The 23,235-nt window shown below is 47.5% G+C and overlaps 1 protein-coding gene and 1 long non-coding RNA gene across 2 annotated transcripts in view; one reads left to right on the top strand and one right to left on the bottom strand.

Annotated features, from left to right (window-relative positions):
• The window catches only part of LOC144094162 (ubiquitin carboxyl-terminal hydrolase 8-like), a 402,680-nt gene extending 384,551 nt beyond the window's left edge, over positions 1–18,129 (bottom strand). The window contains exon 1 of the mRNA XM_077628075.1: positions 16,953–18,129. Within this exon, the coding sequence (XP_077484201.1) occupies positions 16,953–17,065 (113 nt within the window). The 5' untranslated portion in view covers positions 17,066–18,129. The remainder of the gene's footprint in view (positions 1–16,952) is intronic.
• Positions 1,362–21,798, top strand: LOC144094165 (uncharacterized). Its single transcript, XR_013306460.1, has 2 exons — positions 1,362–1,719; positions 18,501–21,798. It is a non-coding gene; the product is annotated as an uncharacterized LOC144094165 (long non-coding RNA).
• Positions 21,799–23,235: the final 1,437 nt, after the last annotated feature.

Genomic DNA, 23,235 nt, shown 5'->3' with positions numbered 1-23,235 from the left:
AGAGCATTTGGTCGCTGGCCACCTCGACTGATACACCCCCCATTGATACCCAAATCGATGGATGGATGGATACGGCTGAACCCTTTACATCGGGCGGTGGCTCGAGCCACCTAGCCATGTCTTGTGAAATTTTACTCCTGTCTTGCTTTTAGCAACCAATAAGATAACCTTCGCTTGGTTACTTCTAACCTCTTAAAATCCACTTTCCCTTCACTATCCCTAAACCCCAATGCCTTGGGTAAGTCAGCCCCGCTGCCTTCCACTGTAGGGTGCAGCCCTTTACAGAAAAGTATCAAGTGTTCAGCCGTTTCCTCCTCCTCTCCGCACGCAATGCACAAAATGTCTATCTCCTGGTACCTGACTCTATACGTCTTAGTCCGCAAAACTCCAGTCCTGGCCTCAAACAACAAAGAACTTCCCCTACAATTATCATAGATATTTTCTTTGACAATTTCCTGTTTAAAGGTCCGGTATGTTTCCAGTGCCGATTTCGTCAGCATCCCTGTTTTCCACAAAGCTCTCTCTGTTCCTTTAACCTTTTCCTTAACCGATAATTGCTGATTTGCCCCCTTACTGTTGTCCAGATATTTGCTTGTCAATTTTCTAGTTCGCATTCTCCATTTCGTGTCAACATTCTTTATATACAGGTATCTGAAAACTTTCCTAGCCCACCGCTTTTCCTCCATCTTTCTCAATCGTTCCTCAAATGCTATCTTACTGCTAGCCTCTCTGCTCTCGAAACACGCCCATCCCATATCACCCTGTACCCCCTGATTTGGTGTATTGCCATGTGCTCCCAAAGCTAACCTCCCCACTCCCCGTTGCCTAATTTCCAGCCTTGCTTGAACATGTGGCCTCATACACAGGACCGCATTACCGAAGGTGAGGCTAGGGACCATTACCCCTTTCTAGATCCCTCTTACCACCTCATACCTATTGTAATTCCACAGTGCCCTATTTTTCATGACAGCTGCATTCCTACTAGCTTTATTCATTACATATTTTTCATGCTCTGTCAGATACTCAACACTGATATTTATCCACACCCCAAGATACTTGTACTCATTCACTACCTTTAGCACGAACTCCTGTATTCTATGCTCGCCGCCCTCTTCATTAAATGTCATGACTGCAGATTTTTCCTTACTATACTTGAAGCCTAATCTATCTCCCTCTGTACTGCATATGTCTAACAACTTCTGCAGGTCTTCCTTGTTGTCAGCCGTTATCACTATATCGTCCGCATATATTAGTCCCGGTAATGTCTGTTTAATCAATTCCCCTTGCTTGAAAAAAGATGGCGGCTGTCCGGCTAGACGTCTAAGCAGCCGTCTACTTGGGAGTATTGGAACGCAGCCATTGGAACGCAGCCTGCTTCGATGTAAACAAAGATGGCGGAGCGCCGATATGCTCAGTATTTGAAGGAAGAAGAGACGTTGATCTTGTCAATTGTTCAAAAGCTTAAGTATCAAATGAGCAAGCTGAAGGTTGAGGAGATGAATATACGAAATGCACTTCGAGAAAAGCAAATGCAAGATGTCACTGTAGCACAAATGAACAGTTCATCTGTAAGGCTGCAGTCGGCTGTATGAGAGTGGCTTGCGTTGTCAGCGTGCGTTTCTGCTTTTTACTCAATTTCTTCCGTATGGGGTCTGCTGACTGCTGCGCAGCTCACAAGCCTCGAAAGCACCGATCCGCTTGTCAACTGCACCTAAAATGGTAAGATAATGGCACATTGCTTTAGAGGTTAGTGAGGAGCGCGCGCTCCCTGCTTTTTCAGTGGCTACGCAAGCGGCATGTTCAGGCCACAGTGGAGAGGGGATTAATGCCCAAAGTAGATCTGTGGTAATCCATTGCTTCTTCAGAAATCGGTCAGTGGTGGGATGGAAACATCATATAGGCACCGTGCGCCCTCCTGGCACCAAGGTAGATGCTGGCACCTCCACCGGATGGATGGATGGATAAGGCAACATGCCACCCTTCAAATTGGGCGATGACTGAAGCCACCTAGCCATCACTTGTGAAATTTTACTCTTGTCTTGATTTTAGCCACCAATCAGGTAACCTTCGCCACCAACAGGCACTTTGGCGTCCGGAGTGAGATGGCTCCGCGCCGTAGCAGACGATGTGGCAACAGGCACCTGTTTCTTACTCCTGCCATGTTCACGACGTGAAAGAAATTTTGGCGAAAGACGGGGTTCAAGCGTGGCAAAAGAATGGTGAGTTGGATGTAGTTCATTTTGGCGGTAAATTCAGCACGGAGGGACGAAGTACACTGGAAGGGGGACAAAACAAGCGCTGTCTCGCAACTAAATTTTATTAAGAAGGAGCGCAAATATATATATATATATATATATTGTAATAAGAACACAGCACACCACTGCACAGCACAGTAATTAGAGCAGAGCACAGTAATAAGCACAGCGTCACAAACAACCAGTGGAACCGTCCAGGCACAGATCAGAGACCGCGTTCAGTCCAGAGCACGCACGAGCGACCGAGCGTTCGGCGCTTCTCGTCGTCTTCTTCGTTGAGCGCCAGCCTCTGAAGATTCTAAAGCCCCTGTCCAGTCTTACAATTCCCCCGGGTGAAAGGGCGCCATCCTGGCAGCCTAGGGCGATGTGACGACGGTGGGGTCGTAGTAAGGTTTGAGGCGGGTCGTGTGGACAATTTCGCGGCCTCGGCGGCGATGATCAGGGGATGGCGTAAGGGGTTCGATAAGGTAATTGACGGGGGATGTCTGCTGAAGAATACGGTAGGGTCCCTGGTACTTGCTAACAAGTTTGGAGGAAAGACCGGGACCTGAGGAGGGTACCCAGAGCCAGACCAAAGAGTCAGGAAGGTAAGCGGGAGAAAGTGCAGGGGGATCACGGGTGCTTTTCTGCTGCTGCTGGGCGTGAGAAGTGAAGGACTGGGCAAGCTGTCGGCGTTCTTCGGCATAAGTTGCGGCTTGAGAAAGAGTTGTAAATTTGGAAGCATCAAGGCGGTAAGGTAGAATGGTGTCCATTGTGCAAGAAGGCTCACGGCCGTACAGGAGAAGGTACGGAGAGAATCCGGTGGTGGCTTGAGCAGCGGAGTTATAAGCGTATGTAACAAAAGGGAGAACGCGGTACCAGCGACAATGGTCGGAAGCAACATACATGGCCAGCATGTCGCCGAGGGTGCGATTCAAACGCTCAACCATGCCATTTGTCTGGGGATGGTAGGCGGAGCTGGTGCGGTAAACAACGTTGCATTCGTGAAGGAGAGCTTCTACAAATTCTGAGAGGAAGGCCGGACCTCTATCACTGAGCAGCCCTTCGGGCGCACCATGGTGAAGAATGATGCCATGGAGAATGAAGGATGCAATGTCGTGGGCTGTAGCGGATGGTAAAGGCGATGTTTCAGCGTAACGTGTAAGGTGATCGATGGCAACGATCATCCAGCGGTTCCCAGTTGATGTGCTGGGAAGACGGCCGTAGAGGTCAATGCCAACACGCTCGAAGGGCTGTACTGGGCAAGGCAGCGACTGCATAGGAGCGGTGGGTCGGCGAGGTGGATGTTTTCGTCGCTGGCATGCGGTGCAGGACTGAACGAACTGGCGGACGTAACGGGCCATCCCACGCCAGTAGTACCGCTGCCGTAGACGGGTGAAAGTCTTCAAGAATCCGGCATGGGCACACTGGGGATCTAGTGGTAGGAAGAGCAAATGAAGGAGCGCAGATGTGTCGGAATGACGAGAAGCCACTTGCGACCATCCGGGAGATAGTTGCGGCGGTAAAGGAGCCCGTCTCGGATGTCGAAATGGCGGGACTGACGACGGAGAGCACGGGAAGGAGATTGAGACGATTGGCCAGATAGGAGATCAAAAAGGTAAGTGATCCACGGGTCTTTGCGTTGCTCGGAAGCCATATCAGCGAACTCAAACTTCATCAAAGAAGGCAGGGCGGATATACAAGGCGCTGCCTCAGATGGTACAGGGGAACGTGAGAGGGCGTCAGCATCGGCATGTTTCCGATTGGAACGATAACGCGAATGTCGTACTCTTGGAGTCGCAGAGCCCATCGCGCCAGTCGACCAGAGGGATCTTTCAAAGAGGACAGCCAGCAGAGGGCGTGGTGATCGGTGACGTCAAAAGGGCGCCCGTACAGGTAGGGGCGAAATTTGATGATCGCCCAAAGGGTGGCTAAACACTCCTTCTAGTTGGCTTCAGCTTTTGTGAGTGTCCAGCTAGCGTAAGCGACAACGTATTCGTCAAAGCCTTGCTTGCGTTGAGCGAGTACTGCACCGAGGCCGACGCCGCTGGCATCGGTGTGGAGTTCCGTTGGAGAACGAGGGTCGAAGTGGCGCAGAATTGGTGGAGTGGTGAGGAGGCAACGGAGTGTCGTAAACGCTTCATCACATGCTGGCGACCAGGCCGAAAGGTCGTGGCTGGAAAGGAGCTTGTTCAGGGGGTCGATGATAGTGGCGAAATTGCGGACAAAGCGGCGGAAGTAGGAGCAGAGGCCGACGAAGCTGCGGAGGTCTTTTACAGAACTGGGCTTTGGAAATTCGGCCACAGCTCGCAACTTGGCCGGATCCGGGAGAACGCCATCCTTCGACACGACATGTCCGAGAATGGTGAGCTGCCGAGCTCCGAAGCGGCACTTTTTCAAATTAAGTTGGAGGCCAGCATCGGCCAGGCAGCGAAGAACAGTCTCGAGGCTGGAGGTGAGACTAAAAGTCCGGGGAAAAGATTACAACGTCGTCTAGATAACAAAATCATGTGTGCCATTTGAGCCCTCGGAGTATGTTGTCCATCATGCGCTCAAATGTGGCGGGTGCATTGCAGAGGCCGAAGGGCATTACATTAAATTCATAGAGCCTGTCAGGTGTGACGAATGCAGTTTTTGGGCGATCGGCCTCCGCCATCGGCACCTGCCAGTAACCGGAGCGCAAGTGCAATGAAGAAAAGAACTCGGAGCCCTGCAGGCAGTCAAGGGCATCATTGATACGGGGTAGAGGGTAAACGTCCTTGCGTGTAATCTTATTCAGATGATGGTAGTCCACGCAGAACTGTCTTTTTTCTTGACCAGAACCACTGGCTATGCCGACGGGCTGTGCAATGGCTGTATCACGCGGCGCTTGAGCATGTCGGTCACCTGCTCGTCAATGAGGCGGTGCTCTGTGGCTGACACACAGTACGGACGTTGGCGCAAAGGGGCATGGATTTTAGTGTCAATGCAGTGGGTAACGGTGGTGGTGTGGCCCAAGGAAGGTTGCTGGTAGTCAAACGAAGCTTGAAAACACTGCAGAACGGCTACAAGCTGGTCTCGTTGTGTAGACGTCAGGGTGGCGTGGACGGAACGGCGAAAAATATCTACAGACGACTGATTCGTGATGGGAACAGGCGTAATGGCACTGACGTGAAGGCCGGCCGCGCTATCAACGAGGGGGTATGCGGTGGCAGGATCGAGAACGGCAATGCTGCCAAGCGATTGGCCACGGAGTAAAGTGGTAGGGCAGGAGAACGGGTTGGCCACATAAATAGAGCTGGAGCCACAAACAATTGTCAGCACAGCATGAGGCAGCAAAACAGACTTCTGGTCAGCGCATCGTAAAGATAGTTTAACAACACCTGCTGACGGGCTAGATGGTGCATTGCAGATTGACGGAATAATCGTAAAGAGGGAGTATAAGTCACAGTTGCATCTGAGAGCGCAGCACAAGAAAGAGGCACCTAACTGAAGAGAAAGGTGGAACGTCTGTGTCCTTTGAGACGACCACAGTAGCGGCAGCAGCACCGGTTACGTCCAAGGGGGCGTCACTGTAGGGCGACAAGTCAAACTGAGCATGGGCGCAGTCAATAACGGCGTGATGTGAGGAGAGGAAGTCCCAACCAGGGATAACGCCGTGAGAGGAGCGGGCGAGGATGATGAGCTCGATTGTGTAGGGAACGTTCCCGATGAGCAGGCGGGCGGTGCAGGCGGCTAACGGTCGAATGTCTTGAGCGCTGGCCGTGCAGAGAGAAACGGGAGGAAGGGGCGTCGTCACTTTTTTGTCTGCGACAGAGGGTGTGTGACTGAGAACCGAAACGGCTGCGCCAGTGTCAACAAGTGCTTCGACGGCGACTCCTTCAACGAAAACAGTAATAATATTGGCAGGTGCAGAAACAGGTCTTGAGTGAGCCGCTGGTGACGCAGTTCTTGCCTCCGGAACTGCGGTGGTTGGTTTTCCGCGTGGACGGCGGGTTGGCGACGGAGCATTGGAGAACGGGAACGACAGCCAGGAGACGGTGAGCGGTGGGAGCGGGGATGGTAACTAGGAGAAGAAGAATCTGGAGGCAGCAAGTGTGACGAAGGCGAGGACGACGGCGGAAGGTCGTACGTCAGCTCACGCCTATAATCGTAGGGATGGTGGTCACGACTGCGACACAAATGAGCTACGTGACCAGCGACGCCACAGGCGTAGCAAATAGGGCGGTTGTCTTTCTTGTGTGCGCCAGGGGTTGAGTGGCTGCAGCTGTGATCGGGGGTGGGCAACCGGACGGTAAGGTGGGGTTGCAGGTCGCTGGGGTTCTAACTGCCGGGTAGGTGGCCTGTAGACAGGGGCAGCAGGTGGGGGCCACGACCGCACGACGGCATCGGCGTACGTCAGAGGAGCCGCGATCAGGGTTGGCTGAGAAGGAGGTGGCAGGACTTCAGCGACCTGCTCCTCGATAACACGCTGTAGGTTGGGAGTGAGCGACGGCGCAGGCGTAGGCGGGCAGGTAGACAAAGATAGCTGGCGTGCGACTTCCTCACGTACAAATTGCTGGATGCTCTGGAGGAGCGACTGTTGATCCAGAGCACCGTCCCCTGGGAGAGCCAAGCTGCAAAGTGCGGCCTCCTGAAAGCCTGCACGCCAGGTAGAAAGGCGCTGTTTGCGCAGCTCATCGAAGCTTTGGCAGTAGCCGATGACACCGGAGACAGTCTGGGGATCTTTGGCGACGAGCATCTGGAAGGCATCATCCTCAATGCCTTTCATAATGTGTCTGATCTTGTCGGCCTCGCTCATAGAAGGGTTGACACGCTTGCAGAGGTCGACGACATCTTCTATATAACTGGTGAAGTTTTCATCGGTTTGCTGGGCCCGACTTCTCAAGTGTTGCTCGGCACGGAGCTTTCGCACTGCGGTACGGCCAAATACTTCTGTCAGACTGGTTTTTAGAGCTGCCCAGCTTGAGATGTCAGCCTCGTGGTTTCGAAACCAGAGATTGGCTACGTCGCTCAGATAAAAGATAAAGTTGGTGAGCTTGACGCTATCGTCCCACTTGTTGTATGCGCTTACGCGTTCATAGGAGGCCAACCAATCCTCCTCATCCGTGTCATCTGTGCCGCTGAAGATGGTCGGGTCACGCTGCCGCGCGGCGCTGGTAAATTCAGCGCAGAGGTACGAAGGACACTGGAAGGAGGACAAAACAAGCGCTGTCTCGCAACTCGTTTTTATCGCGTATTAATTTTCTGCTCGATTATCAACATGGTTTCAGGAAGCATCGATCAACAGAAACAGCACTTTTAACGGAAAAAGAATTTATCATTGAAGCATTCACCAAAAAACGTATGGTACTGGGCATCTATGTCGATTTTTCAAAGGCATTTGACCTTGTCAATCACACTATCCTTCTTTCAAAATTGCACAGATACGGCGTTCGTGGAACACCACATGCGCTTCTTACATCATACCTTAGCAACAGGACACAATATGTCGAAATAAATAACATTAAATCTTTGCAATCCGTTCATGCCGGCGTGCCACAGGGAAGCATACTCGGACCGCTACTCTTCCTTATTTATAATAATGATATGGTGCACTGCACTCAGGACGTAAAGTTTAATTCCTATGCGGACGACACCACCATTTTCGTTCCCGGAAGTACGCAAGCAGATGTAGAGGAGCGAGCAAATATGGCGCTTCTGGACTTGGACTCTTGGGTCAAAGCAAACTACTTAAAAATAAACACAAGCAAAGCAAAAGCAGTCCTATACATTCCAAGAGGGAAGGAATTACCGGATACCTTGAGTGTACGATTAGGAACAGAAAAAGTTGAAATTGTGAACTCTGTGAAAGTACTGGGAGTGGTCTTTTCAAGACACCTTACATGGAACGACCACATAGATTACTTGCATTCAAAAGTTGCGTCAGCAGTTGGCGCCATCACCCGAACAAGATACTTGCTGCCTTCTAAAATAAAACTCTTGTTACATAACGCGCTTGTGCTACCGCTCTTACAGTACTGCAGCTTAGTCTGGTGCACCACAGGGGTAACCAACTTATCCAAATTACACTTGTTGCAGAAAAGAGCATTACGGTATTTTGCGGGTGTGTCTTACTGTCATCCAACCAAAGAGCTTTTCTTGAAGTATAATGTCCTTTCTGTGTTCTCCTTTTTTGATTACAAGATAATCGTAGCTTATAAATATTTCATAAAATCCAATGTAAGTATTGTTGTAAACCTTGCAGAATTAAAAGAAAATATCCGAGACCGACAAACCCGGCACAAAGAAAAATATCTTGTCTCAGTGCCTTGCACGTATTTATACACTCAATCATTATGCTACACTGTACCAAAACTACTGAATAAGTTGCATGCAACAGGATTCGATCCAGTATATGAGTCTAATCGCCGAATTTGTCTTTTTTGCCGTGAACAACTGTTATGAACCTAGTGTTGCTTTGTATTTAGAATGTTATCTTGATGTATTCTAATTTTAAGACTGTGTTTTTAGGATGTGTCTAATTTTCTGTTTTGTGCTTTACTGTGTGTCTTATTTTCATACGGACAAAAGTAATAATATGAAACTCTTCGATGTATAAAATAATGCAAACTGATCTTTCTCCTAGCTGTTGCTCTGCCAATTATTGTAGGGGGCCAGGGCCTTGTCAAGCTGTCTTTCACAGCTTTTAGTCCTGGCCCCTTTCTTTTCGACGAAAAGAAAAATAAGCTTGACTTGACTTGAACTAAATTTTATTGTGAACGTTGAATTTTTGGACGTTGGAGGTGATAGTGCCCTCTACGCTATCTATGTACTGCGTGTCTATTGCACCTATGCCGTTTATCTCTCTCTCTCTCTCTGTCTGTCTGTGTGCGTGCGTGCGTGCGTGCGTGCGTGTGTGTGTGTGTGTGCAGTATTACGACAAACGCGACTGTTCGTTTTAAAGGTTTTTTGTGCCAACAGTTTTGGAAATGTTATTCCCTTCGTCAGGGCAGGCTTACAATGAAACAGTCTTGTCAATATAAGGACACAAAGCGGCCGAGGGTGTATAAACTCCGCCCTCAAAGCAAACTTGAGAGTGAGGGCAACGGGCCGTATAATGGACCGTGCAGCAGCTCTCACAGGGGCAGTGGCTGAATAAAACAGAAAAACGCAGAGCAAAATGGGGAGGTGGAAATAGTAAAGGAGTAGAAAAGACAACGAATTTGAACAGCGATAGAAAAGGGAAAGGAGCGTTAAACACGGCTCTGGAGGCCGCGCTCCCCCCCTCACTCTCTACGACACTCCCGCAAGACGCCGCCGCAAGGCGCGGGCGGTCCGTATCAGGTATCCTGAGACGCTTACTGGGGACGCGCACCGCAGCGGCAACCTGCAACCGTGTCTCGTATGCGTATCTTTGCTTCTTTTCTTCGGTAGGCCCTTCCATTGGGCTTTTCTACCAGACATCCTGGCGCCCTTCTTCCCATAAATATACTAGACCGTTTCAACCCGTGTCCGGCAGTGCGCTTCCCGTGAAAAAGTGGCAGCCGTTGGGGAAAAAAACAACAAATATTGAGCGAAGCCCGAGTGCGTAATGAGAAGGCAGAGAGGAATTTGGGAGAGAAAACGAAAGGGAAAAAGAGCACAAAAATTATAAGCACAAGAGAACTTTGAAAGAAGAAAATATTAAAACACAAAAAAATGAATAGAATGTGGTGCCAAACAAATACCAAATGGTTAATGAGAATGAATAAGGCGCGGAAGACATAGCACAGAATACAAGAAATTTATCAAACGGAAGTTAAAAAAAGAAGAAAATAATAATACATGTGTGCGGAAACCGTGAAAGCTTTGCGGCCCGCGGGGGCTGCCGCGTGGTCCCAGTGGGCTAGGTGATAGAGTTAGAATATAGGTGTCGATTCCAGATAGAACATGGAAGCTGGCTGTAAGTTGGACAAAGGAGATTACTGACAAAATAAACAGCTACATTCCCAGCCATTTAGAGCATGGTTGAAGTTGTCAAGATCAACATCCGGCGTATTTTGATTTATAATGCTGTCCAAATCCTGTGACGGGTGAAATTTCCTACGTTGTCTCCCTCAAGCAGGAGAGCCTCCCAGGAGTAACGTTCATGCCATGGGAGAACGTGCCAAACTTGTGATTGAGGTATGACTCCCTTTGTTCCCTGTAGTAAGTGCTAGGGAACCCGGACTGGAGAAGGATGATGTAGATGTTTTCGAAACTGTGGAGTTGCAAACGCAGGTGCTTGGAAAGAGGTAAGCTGGGTAATGATGACACGTGAGCTTTGTGGTTGTTAAAGCGGAAGCGAAATGATGTCTTGGTCTGACCAATATAATCTTGTCCACACACCTCACAATGAAGTTTGTAAATCACATTGCTTGAGTCGCAGCCAAGGTCTTCGCTTATGTGAAACACAAAGTTGTCGAACTTGGATTTTGCCAGTTTGGTGTCTAAAATGTGCGGACAGACTTTGCACCCAAGGTTTTCCGCATGGGTGGCACCCACCCTGGGTAGAGTTCTTTGTTTTCGCATTGACAAGCAAGTCTCTCAGGTTCTTGTCCCGGCGGTACACCACTCTGGGCGGTTCCTTGAATATTAGTGACAACTTATTACTCTGTCTGATTATATTAAAATGACGGCTTAGTATATTACTTACTCTGGGAGCCGTTGAGGAGAATGTAAGGACTAAGTTTGTTTTGCTGTCGTCTTTGACCTTGTTTTCTGCCATGATGGATGTGCGCTCTAGGTTGCGAGCGCGTTCAATCGCGTCATCCACTATTTCCCCGGGGTATTTCTGTCGTGACAGAGCGGCTTTGAGAGTCCTTGTATGTTGGTCAAATTCCTCTGTTGTAGAACATATTCTTCGGTATCTGTGCGCCTGAGAGTATGGAATGCTTGTTTTGCAGTGTTTCGGATGGCTACTCTGGAAATGAAGATATTGCTGCCTATCCGTGGGCTTTTTGTATAGTGTAGTCGAAAGGCAGTTACCGTCTACCGATATCTCCACGTCGAGAAAATTAATTCTCGAGTCGGAGATACTGTGGGTGAACCTGATTGAGGGGTGCAGGGCATTAAACTGAGCTATGAATTCCAACAGGCTTGCCTCATGTTCCCATACAAGAAATATGTCGTTCAGGAAACGCTTGTAGAAAAGTGTTTTTTTTTGGCTGTTTGTCAAGGAACGGAATTTCCGGTGACGCCATGGAGATTCCAGTGTAGTTAGGTGCCATTTTTGTGCCCATCGCAGTACCGCTCATCTGGAGGTAGTGCTCACCATGAAACTCAAAATTGTTCGAATTCAGGACCAGTTCAAGGACGGAAAGAGTTCCATTGTCCAAATCTACCAAAGAATTTGAGCTTTCGAAGGCTGCCAGCACTGCTGCTATGCCGTCGGTGTGCGGGATGTTTGTATACAGGGAGCAAACATCCATAGTCGCTAGAAGGCCTCCTGTGGGGATGGTTAAGTTGGAAATTTCCCGAAGGAAATGACTTGTGTCCTTGATAGGAAAACTGGGAGGGTTGTCCTTGATGAGAAAGTTGATAAAATTAGATATGTTCTCCGTCACAGCCCCATTGCTGGACACGATTGGACGGCCAGGATGGTTGGCCTTATGTATTTTAGGGAGGAGATAAAAACGGCCGGGAGCTGGATTGCTCGGCAACATTGATTTTAACATTGCCACACTTATTTTACCGTTCTTAGCGAGTCCAGCAAGAGTGTCCTCTATCACTATCACTAGTTGACTTGTGGGGTCGTTCGGAAGTTTCCTTTAGAACTGAGCATCGTTAAGCTGGCGGTGGCCTTCATTTAAATATTCTGATTTGTCCAGGATTACTATAGCTCCACCCTTGTCAGCCGGTTTTATTACTATGTTTTCATCTTTACGCAACGTTTCCAAAGCCTGCTGTTCCTTATTCGAAAGATTGCTGCGGACTGGACGTTGTTTTCCATACGCCTTGATGATATCCTTCTGCACCGCAGATATATACATATCAAGGTGTCTATCGCGTTGTTCACTCGGTGTCCACGTTTGTTCTCTGTCGCTGGTGTGCTCGTGGAAATACTACCTAAGGCGGAGGTTTCGTGCGAAATTGTCCAGATCCTGAAAGAGTTGAAACTCATTAAACTTACCAGATGCTGGACAAAAAGTTAAACCATTGGATAGGAGGCTCAGCTGGGCAGGCATGGGAACCTTTTGTGAAAAATTCAACACATTTGTGTACCCACACAATGTTTCACAGTTCTCAGCTGCGGACCCCGTACCAACAACATTCAGAGAACTGTGAGTCGTGTCATTCTCTTTAGATGGGACAACGGTCTCACGGCCAACAGCTGCCAACCAAAAGTTAGAGCTCAACTTGGACGACTTGGTTCCCGTATATTCGTCTGAAGGAAGTGGAACTTTGTCACATGCTAGTTTTTTGCTCTTATCGTTGGAGACATCCTGCCTTCTTTTTATCTCGTAGTTTTTCAGTTCGCACAGTTCGGCAGGAGATAGACAGTTCGGCAGGAGATAGAGCATGCTGGCGCATCTGTGTTTCCTCAACATCTCGAAGTTCGGCAACCTTCTGTTTACTGTGGTTGACCACAGCTTCTGTTAGCTTTAGATATGCTTCCAATAGTATAATATCCCATTCCTCTTTCTCGCCCAAACGAAGTCTCTTTGGAACAGTACCCCGCGACAGGTAGGACGTTAGGTGAGATGCATGCAGCTCAAATCTCACACACTTATCAATAATTTTCCTCACTGACAGGAACGTCTGAGACCACTTCTGCTCTCCGCGGGCCGTACCTTTTGCAACAGGTAGTCAGCTGCTCTGTTCAGGCGCAGCCTGCTGGGCGACCATGGCGTAGGTCTTGCGGGTGTCGTAGCGTCGCTCCGGCACTGGCGGTGGCAGTGGCGGTATACTGGGAGGTGATGTTGAAGGGGCCGCGTCTCCAGAATGGCACCCAGGGCATCTGCTGCGTGGCACGAACGGGGTCGGCTGCCAACCATGAAGTGGATAGTTGAGCTCCGCCTTGAAGTGTTGGGCCAGCAGTCCGACGCCCTCAAAACTGGTGCGCAGTCCGTCCGCAGCAAGGAAGCGCCACAGAGTCAGCGATGTAAATCCGTGGTCGATGTAGCGCACACCAGGGCCGAGTTCTTTTCTCTTTCGTTTTCTCTCCCAAATTCCTCTCTGCCTTCTCATTACGCACTCGGGCTTCGCTCAATATTTGTTGTCTTTTTCCCCCACGGCTGCCACTTTTTCACGGGAAGCGCACTGCCGGACACGGGTTGAAACGGCCTAGTATATTTATGGGAAGAAGGGCGCCAGGATGTCTGGTAGAAAAGCCCGATGGAAGGGCCTACCGAAGAAAAGAAGCAAAGATACGCATACGACACGGTTGCAGGTTGCCGCTGCGGCGCGCAACAAGTGTCTCTCGTGCGCGTCCCCAGTAAGCGTCTCAGGATACCTGATACGGGCCGGGCCGGGCCGCCCACGCGGACCCGGTGGCGTCTTGCGGGAGTGTCGTAGAGAGGGAGGGGGGAGTGCGGCCTCCCGGTGCGTCTAGAGCCGTGTTTAATGCTCCTTTCCCTTTTCTATCGCTGTTCAAATTCGTTGTCTTTTCTACTCCTTTACTATTTCCACCTCCCCGTTTTGCTCTGCGTTTTTCTGTGTTTTATTCAGCCACTGCCCCTGTGAGAGCTGCTGCGCGGTCCATTATACGGCCCCTTGCCCTCACTCTCAAGTTTGCTTTGAGGGCGGAGTTTATACATCCTCGCCCGCTTTTTGTCCTTATATTGACAAGACAGTTTCATTTTAAGCCTGCCCTGACGAAGGGAATACCATTCCCGAAACTGTTGGCACAATAAACCTTTAAAGCGAACAGTCGCATTTGTCGTAATACTGTACCTACACACACACACACACACACACACACACACACACACACACACACACACACACACACACACACACACACACACACACACACACACACACACACACACACACACACACACACACACACACACACACACACACACACACACACACACACACACACACACACACACACACACACACACACACACACACACACACACACACACACACACACACACACACACACACACACACACACACACACACACACACACACACACACACACACACACACACACACACACACACACACACACACACACACACACACACACACACACACACACACACACACACACACACACACACACACACACACACACACACACACACACACACACACACACACACACACACACACACACACACACACACACACACACACACACACACACACACACACACACACACACACACACACACACACACACACACACACACACACACACACACACACACACACACACACACACACACACACACACACACACACACACACACACACACACACACACACACACACACACACACACACACACACACACACACACACACACACACACACACACACACACACACACACACACACACACACACACACACACACACACACACACACACACACACACACACACACACACACACACACACACACACACACACACACACACACACACACACACACACACACACACACACACACACACACACACACACACACACACACACACACACACACACACACACACACACACACACACACACACACACACACACACACACACACAGAGAGAGAGAGAGAGAGAGAGAGAGAGAGAGAGAGAGAGAGAGAGAGAGATAAACGGCATAGGGGTGCGATAAACACGCAGTAAATAGATAGCGTAGAGGGCACTATCACCTCCAACGTCCAAAAATTCAACGTTCATAATAAAATTTAGTTGCGAGGCAGCGCTTGTTTTGTCCCCCTTCCAGTGTCCTTCGTACCTCTGCGCTGAATTTACCGCCAAAATAGTCAAGTGTGGGCACGGTGCATCGTGCAGACATGCTTATCTGCGCCCTCGAAATTAGTCAGCTTGAAGGAATATTCGTTTGTTCGCTTAGGCAAGTTTTAATGATTACTCTTTCTTACACAGCTGTCACCGACCAAGCACCTGGTCGAAGCAGCCTGCAGCTGCCTGCAGGAAAATACAGACATGACGCTGCTGTGGCAGCTTTTTGGAGCGGAGCGACATACGGTCGGAAAGTGTATCCAAAATTTTGAAAGGTGGCTGAATCAGAAAAACTAGACCATATTAAGAGCCCTTATAAAATCCTCTTCTCATGAACACTGAAAAGTTTTTACATTTCATGTGTGTGCGGTTAATTTATCTCATGGCATCCTACATTGCGTGCTAAGATGAAAGGCAAACAGCGCGATGTTGATAACCACAAAGTGGCTTCCAATGCGATTGCCGAGCACGCGCACGAAAAAACGCATGATATCGCCTGGGACAACGCCGCAATTCTTTCCAAAGAGCGGAACCTGACGGCACGGCTTTTGCTTGAGTCATCATTCATCCAGACGACACCTGATACTATGAACCGGAAGGAAGGGACGATGCCACCCGTGTACATACAGTCATTACGTCATATTCTGGGTATTTAAGTTTCGACCACTGCCATTTTAGCCTCATTGTGAACAAGGAACCCGTAGGGGTTCCGAAACATCAATTTGTTATTACTTTGACTTGGTCAGTGACTAATCTTTTGCTTCTACTAATGCCTGACGAGACGAGCTTTCGTCGAACCGTTGACTATGCAAACAGCGATGGTTCTAAGATATTTTTGTGGGTGGTATGTTGCTTGTTCATTCTTTCTGGGAACTAAAATGTCAGTGAAGGTGGATTATGTGGTCAACCATATTAGAGGCATTAAGTACGGCACAAAGAAAATGTTTATATGGGACAAGCGATCGTGGCCCGATTGCCCCAGCTATGAGACAGTGTCGAACGACTTTGCCTTGATACGGAAGAAACAGGATTTTACCGAAAGGTTTGTGTAGTTTGTCAGGTTGTATAATGTAGCTGCTGAGTATGTCTCAGTCTGTAAGATGCAGAAGCAGAAATGATCAAAAATATGTAATAGTACCTCCAGAGAACTTGGCAGACCTCTCCATAAGCACCCAGAATAAAGTGCATTGGAAAGAAGAAAATATTCCGTGCATACCTAGAACTCAGGTGGGCAGCCTTAAACTAATAATTAATTTGAGATTACTGTGTATGACATGACGTAATGGCCAGCAGGATGTCGCACGAACTACAAATATCCTGTGTCCCCCTTTCGCTTTGATCGGAAAGCTGAAAATGTAAACTACATTCATAAGAGTATACACTGCTCAGAAAAAAAAGGCAAAAAGAAAAAGTATTCGTTTTTCATGCTGACCGTAAAAGCACAAAAAGACAAGGACATAGAATAAGAAAGACAGACAGCACGAGCGCTTACTTCCAACTAATTTTATTTCATGCAAGAAGCGGAATTTTATACTCCCGATATTGCCTGCGCATGCTTACGAGGCATTACCACAAAGTGGTGAAAGACAACAGTTATTGAGCGACACACTTGAACGCATTTCAAGGGGCGCATATTGTGCTTGGTAGAAGCGCTTGAATATGATTCATTAACGAGCACTGTGGACAATGTTTTTTTCTCTTTTCAGCACACTTTTCTGCCGACCCCAAAATTCAGGAGAGAAAGATCTCTTATCTTCGCGAGATAATTCACAGGGGCAGCTGTGCGATATGGAACCGCAATGAAAGTAAACGCTTGACTTACTTTCTAGAATGAAACTGTTTCCGTGTCAGTTTTCGGTCGGGAAGATGCACGTAAAACTGAATCCCAGGTGAATTGCGGTGCAGAAGAACTTGCTTTGGGGCTAGTTGGTTCATGATTGAAGTTCTGAAAGGCGCAAAAGACACACACACAGGAAAAAAGGGGGATGACACCGAAAGTCCATGTGTGTTGTGTGTACAATCCCCGATCTAAGAAAAGCCTCATGCCGTTCAGCAGTGCCCACTCTAAACTGGTAAAACGCAGCATCGCCATCACGTGCCTACACGCAGCTCTTTCGAAATCCTGCGATCATTGTGTGCAGGCCGGCTTCGACAAGCAGCTGCTGAGACTGGGTAGCGCTGGCTACCCGTATCTGATGATAACTGCGATATGTGAATCTCTGCTACAAAGAATCAGGTCACTTCTACCGGTGATACGCAAAGCAAGCAGAAAGACAAGAGGCCTAAGGTGGTAATACCGTACATGCATAAGATAGCGCACAACATCATGAAGGTAGGGGTCGATATGGTGTAAATGTGTTGTTTTCAGCACCATGCAAGCTTGCAAAAATTTGCTCCATGATGAACAGACGACCCCGACGATGCACTATCAAACATCAGATACGGTTCACCGATTGCAAGTCCGAAGTCATATATCGCACACCGCTCAGCTGTGGATCTGCCTACATCGTCCAGACTGTCTGGTGTTTCAACGAGAGAGCTAGCGAGCACAGAAGAACAATTAAAAACAATGACAGGGGCAACCTGCCGGATCGCTGTTGGGAATGCAGAGATTGCGGACCGGTGTTGGAACAGGCAACGTTTATCGGCAGAGGCAGGGAGCAATTTGAAAGAGAGATTATCGAAGCCTATCATATACAGAAAGCTGGGTCCACGTGCATTAGCACTTCATCGATTAAACTCTGCCACCAGGAGCTGGGTTTCTTAGACGGCCACGTATAGTCCTAGATTCTGGGGTTTTTTGTTTGTTCTTGTGGCTTTTTCTTTTCTGCCGATAGTGTTTCGAAATGTGAATTCAAACCATGATTATGTGTTTTCCTGCTTCCGGTTCGTGGTTGATATGTCTTGGCTTATAAAAGAAGGTGTTTCCGCAATAAACTCGGTTGGTAGTAGGCGCTCTTTGTGTCATCCCCCTTTTTTCCTGTGTGTGTGTCTTTTGCGCCTTTCAGAACTTCAAACTTGAATTGCGGTAAGTGCTGTTGCAGCCAACAGCACAAAAATTTCTTGTACTCTTTGCAAAGTTCATTTGTGTCTGAAATAACCTCACACGCATAGCGCAAAATTCTGCCTCGCTCGCTGCCTCTCCGGCGAGTTCACATCGCTGTCTCTCTGAACGCCCGCGCCGCGCTAGTTGCGCGTGTGTTGCGCTCCGGAGTTAGATGCGCACGGTGCCTATGTGTTGCGCTCCGGAGTTAGATGCGCACGGTGCCTATATTGCCTCGTGTGTAGCATGTGCCATTTATTTTTATTACAGTTTATTACCCGAAACACGCACTTGTTTTCTAACGGAAGAATTCGTTTCTTTAAACAGGAGCAGTGGCTACCGTTCAAAATGGAAGGGCACACGACGTGGTTTACCATGTTGCCTTGGGTGCAATGGGCAAGTCGTAGCCAGTGAATGTCCCACAAAGGAGGCCTAGCAATCAGTACTGTCGAACCAGAAGTGGATGGAACCAGTTTTTTGCCCACATTTGTTTGAAAAGCCAGTTAGGGTTAGGGACACGGTTCAGCCCCCGTTCTAGTGCAACACCACGTATTTTGAAACACCCACGCCCACATTCATGGAAAAAGCCGTGTGTAGTTCTGGGCCTCCGGTCAACTGCTGCCTGCGATGATGGACAGTGTGTGAGGACGTCACAGCATCACGTAACCTAGATGGCAGGTGGGCCACCTGCTTCCTGCTCACAATGCAGACTACGACGGCAACGCGGACGACTCTGGATTTTCTGTTGAATGGAAGCCGTGACTGACATATGCATGCATAGAACAACTGTAATAAGGATTGTGTCATGTAACTGCCGCCATGCAAGCACACAGAATGCATTTGATATGCCATTTTAATCACATAGAAATATTATGAATAACAATGCAAACCAATGGCCACATGGTGGTAGCATTCCTAATTCGCATTTGGGTAACTACGCAAATCGAGTCATTTTTTCTTCTTTTTTTTTTCTGACAAGATATCGGCTGTCCAAGTGCAGATTTATCCACAGAGGGCTGTCTCTTAGGACAACGACAAACATCCTGAGGACGTTCTTTAATCGTACAGGCGCTCAGCGAAAACAAGGCATTGTAGGTTTTGAATGCATCATGACCAAACAACCCGCATTAAGGATGTCCCGAGTTTGTACATTGTTGGCACTACCGAGCTAGCTTTTTCTCGCACAATGCTCTTATTTAATAAAAATGACATGTTTAATTCATTTGTGTAGAGTAGTGGTGCAATAAAAGGAATCGTGGTGGCAATTTTTACTTTTTAAGATATATCTTGCCTGTTGCTAGTAGTGTTAGACTTGGATTTCTTTTAATCAACTCTGACGCATCTCTAACCAAGAACATTTAGAACCACAACGTTTCGGAGCTGGCTTGGCTCCTTCAGGTGTTACTGTGAGTGCAGTGGCTAGCATCTTTAGAGGAAGAGACTACAAGAGCGAGTAGACCTTATGTACCACCCCTTGTTCGACTACATATTGATTGTGCCTCCAAAATAAAATTCAGTTGATAGCTCAGGTGTGTCCTTCACTGTTTCTGTCCCTTGTCTTTGTCTTGCACTGTATTCATCATGAAGTATAAACCTAACTTCTGAGTGTGTTTTCTTTGTAATGATGTGTAAGGCATTATTATACATGGATTATTACGTGGCATTCCCCTACAACTGCTAAATAATTTATAATTGAATTTCTTTCTCGTGCTGTTTCGGTTTCAACAGTCAAACATTGACTGCTATATCAAATTGTAGTTATAGGTCACGTGAGGCATGAAAAAAATTGGAGGATGGTTAAGCTTCACCTTTAAGAGTGAAACGCGACAGCGTCTTGCAGCGATGCTAGGGTATAACTCATGAACACATCAGTACACAAAGACACTTCATGAAGTCTGACCACAGCACATTCACTAGGTCCACCGTTATTCAGTATGAACCAATGAGCCTTTGTAGCATGTTCTGCGCGTGCTTGCCTCACAATGGGAATGACCTTGGTTCGATTCCTCGTATCTCCACAAATTCTTTTTTATCTGGAGGCTATAGTGTTACAACGCCGACACCAGCATTTCTGTGACATGAGCTCCTTAACGCTGTCGCGTTAAAAACTACTACATTCGTTGTCATAAGTGGTGCTCAATGCTGGGTACTCCGACTTCCGGGTCGTTTGGCGAGATTCGGTTGTACGGCGCTCTGCTTGAAATACAGCCCTGACAAGCATTAATTCGGCTCTTGCTATGTTAATATGTGCGAATGAATTAACAAAGCTCAGCATGCTCTATGTGCATTATTATATCCTTGTTCATCATTCAGCATTCGAATAAACTGCGAAAAAGCGATAAAAGTGCGAACGTTTTGCCGTGCATCGTCTGTCTGTGCTGAAGTTTAGGCAATGGTTTAAAACGCTTCATTCACTCACTGCAAGTTGGCCTCTTGTTATTGTTACAATGCGGCTACTACTTTTTTCCCTAACATATATTAGAGTAAAAATTTCCTGGTGGTCTTGTGCTATCAGGAGCTGAATATTTGATCTACCAGCAACTGCAGCCCCGCATTACACACGAGTGCTTTTTGTAGCAGAATGACTGAAGAGAGCTTATATCATGCAAATCCTTGGAGGAATTTCGGTACTTCTTCAATACATGTTGCACTGGTTCAGTGGTTGGAGCTCTCAGCTACTGAGCCGACGACTCGGGTTCAATACCGCAGCCGCCGTTTTGATGAAGGCGAAGTGCGAGAGGCGCCAGTGTGCTGTAAAATGTCAGAATCCCTGGTGGTCGAAATTAACCCAGAACCCTTCACTACAGCGTCCCTCATAGACAGTGTGTCGCTTCGGGATGTACGAAACAATTTACCATTTTTCGTAGTTTTTCTAGTCTTTGCAAAGTTTTCATGTGCACTGCATCGGAGCTGCACGAGTTTCTTGCCGCGTGGTAGTACGTAAGCTGCTGTTGCCTGCAAGCAAGGTAGATCGCGTTTTAGTTGATGTGCTGAAACTGGCACACACGGTACGCTGAGTTCTTCCTCTAGAAAGTTTGTGTACTTGCCAGCTTCACAACCTTACTTAGGCACACAATCTGTTTTTTGTTGGTAGATGTCCCTGTCAGAAATGCTTTTGTTCAATATTTGCTACAGCTTATGGCGTAATTACTGCAGAAGCCTGCATGCTAAACAACTGTCTCAAGCAACTAAATTTCGGTTCGGCTGTAATGCAAAAATGCAACTGCATGACAAATATGTTGCATTTTGAGTGCTACTGTTTTCTTTCTGCTTGCACGAGTTATGCCTCAGCAAGCATGCACCGAGACTATGTGGCTGAAAAACCTCTACTATAGTGCGTCTAGGACCTGTGTGGGTGAGTGACAGAGAAACTATGCCAGCTTCCACTTCGGCTTTGGTGCATGAGAGAGAACCTTGCTCACGCGCAGAGTTGACTAAACATATATGTGCATTGCAATGCATCGCAGAGCCTGCAGGGTGGTGCGGGACATTACATGCCATTTACATATTTGTTGCAGCTCAGAATGTTAAGAATTCCTGTCGTTGATCTCGCAGTGCTCATTGCTTCATTATGTAGATGAAAAAGAAAGTACTAAAATAAATGCTTTTATGATGTCTCTTGGAATATTCAGCAGCTTCAGAATATAAAATCAGTGTTGCTTCCCATCAAGGCAGAGGAGAGCGTGTAGCCATTTTGCTGTCGTGTACTTTGTGCTTGGGGCCTAGTCGAAAGAGAACCATTAACACTTGTAGGGGCAGATGTCCTCAAAGGTTGGCACCTCAGCTGTTAATGCAGATGTAGAATGCAAAGTTTTCACGGTTAATGTAGTTAAATAATAACAGCTAAGCAAAAGATGAGCTTGCCTTGTGTTTTTCCTAGTGAGAACCTCAAGTCGAAAGAAAGCACCAAAGCCTGTTGCCCAGCTTCGCTAGATTTATTTTTTGGCAAAATAACTAATGTATATTACAAATCTTTCCCTATCAAGCCAGTAAGAAAATATCGGAAAGCCAGAAAACCATGGATCACAAAAGAACTTGTAAACAGGGTGAAGCTGCGAGACGCAATATTCCAGGTGTTTATTGCAACCAAGGACTTAGACAAGCTAGCAGAACATAAAAGAGAGTGAAATAAATTAAACTCTGATCTAAAGAAAGCGCGAACAGTGTATTACATTAATAAATTTACGGACAACTACAACTGCTCCCAGAAAACTTGGAGGCTAATGAAATCATTACTTGCTAAAAACCGCAGCTCGATACCGCAAGAGCTTAGCATTGATGGTGTCACTTACTCGGGGTCTGACCTGGCTGACAAATTAAATGCTCACTTTTTAACTTCTGGAATATTGGGTAGTAGCTGTGCAAATAGCCCCAATGTTGAGTTCTTGATGGACAGAGTAGAAGAAAGCATCTTTCTGCAGCCAACTACGCTTCATGAAATCGCTATTGAAAGATGGCTGCGCAAGTCAAGTCAAGTCATCTTTATTTCAACATCACAAGGATGCTAGGGGCGCAGCCAAAAAGCCTATTAACGGCTTGACGAGGGGCTGCGCCCCTTACAAAAACTTGGTAACTTCGGCGTATGAGTTGACTATGCAATGAAATATAATTTTAACAGAAACAACAGGGCGAAATGGCACTTTCATATAATGTTTAACTAAATACTGTAGAAAAGGTGACATACGATTGCGGCAAGGAAGAAAAAACATACACGCAGTGTGGAAAACATATTTACAGAAATGCACACTTTCAGTGAGGTAATAAAAATAATAGCGTTATCTGCACACTGTAACTATTGAATTGTGTTTAGAAGAAGAGGCAAGGTGTAACTAATGCTCTGCCGTCCGTAATTTGTTCGGGTTTCTGGAATGACGAAATGATTTTTTGTACGAGTGCTGTAATTGTGAGACTTGCGTTCAAGTCTGTAGAGTTCCTTGAAGAAGATAGCTGTGTTTATGGCTGTAGTCCTGTAGCGCCTTAATAAAGTTTGTTCATATTGCTGCGGGATAGGAATTATATTCAATTTACAAAAAATCGCTTCTGTTGGTGCATCTCGAGAAAC

Source organism: Amblyomma americanum, chromosome 6 (genome assembly GCF_052857255.1).
Source record: "Amblyomma americanum isolate KBUSLIRL-KWMA chromosome 6, ASM5285725v1, whole genome shotgun sequence".
Taxonomy (NCBI): domain Eukaryota; kingdom Metazoa; phylum Arthropoda; class Arachnida; order Ixodida; family Ixodidae; genus Amblyomma; species Amblyomma americanum.
The sequence above is the reverse complement of the archived record's forward strand: the minus strand, read 5'-3'. Positions and strand labels throughout refer to the sequence as shown.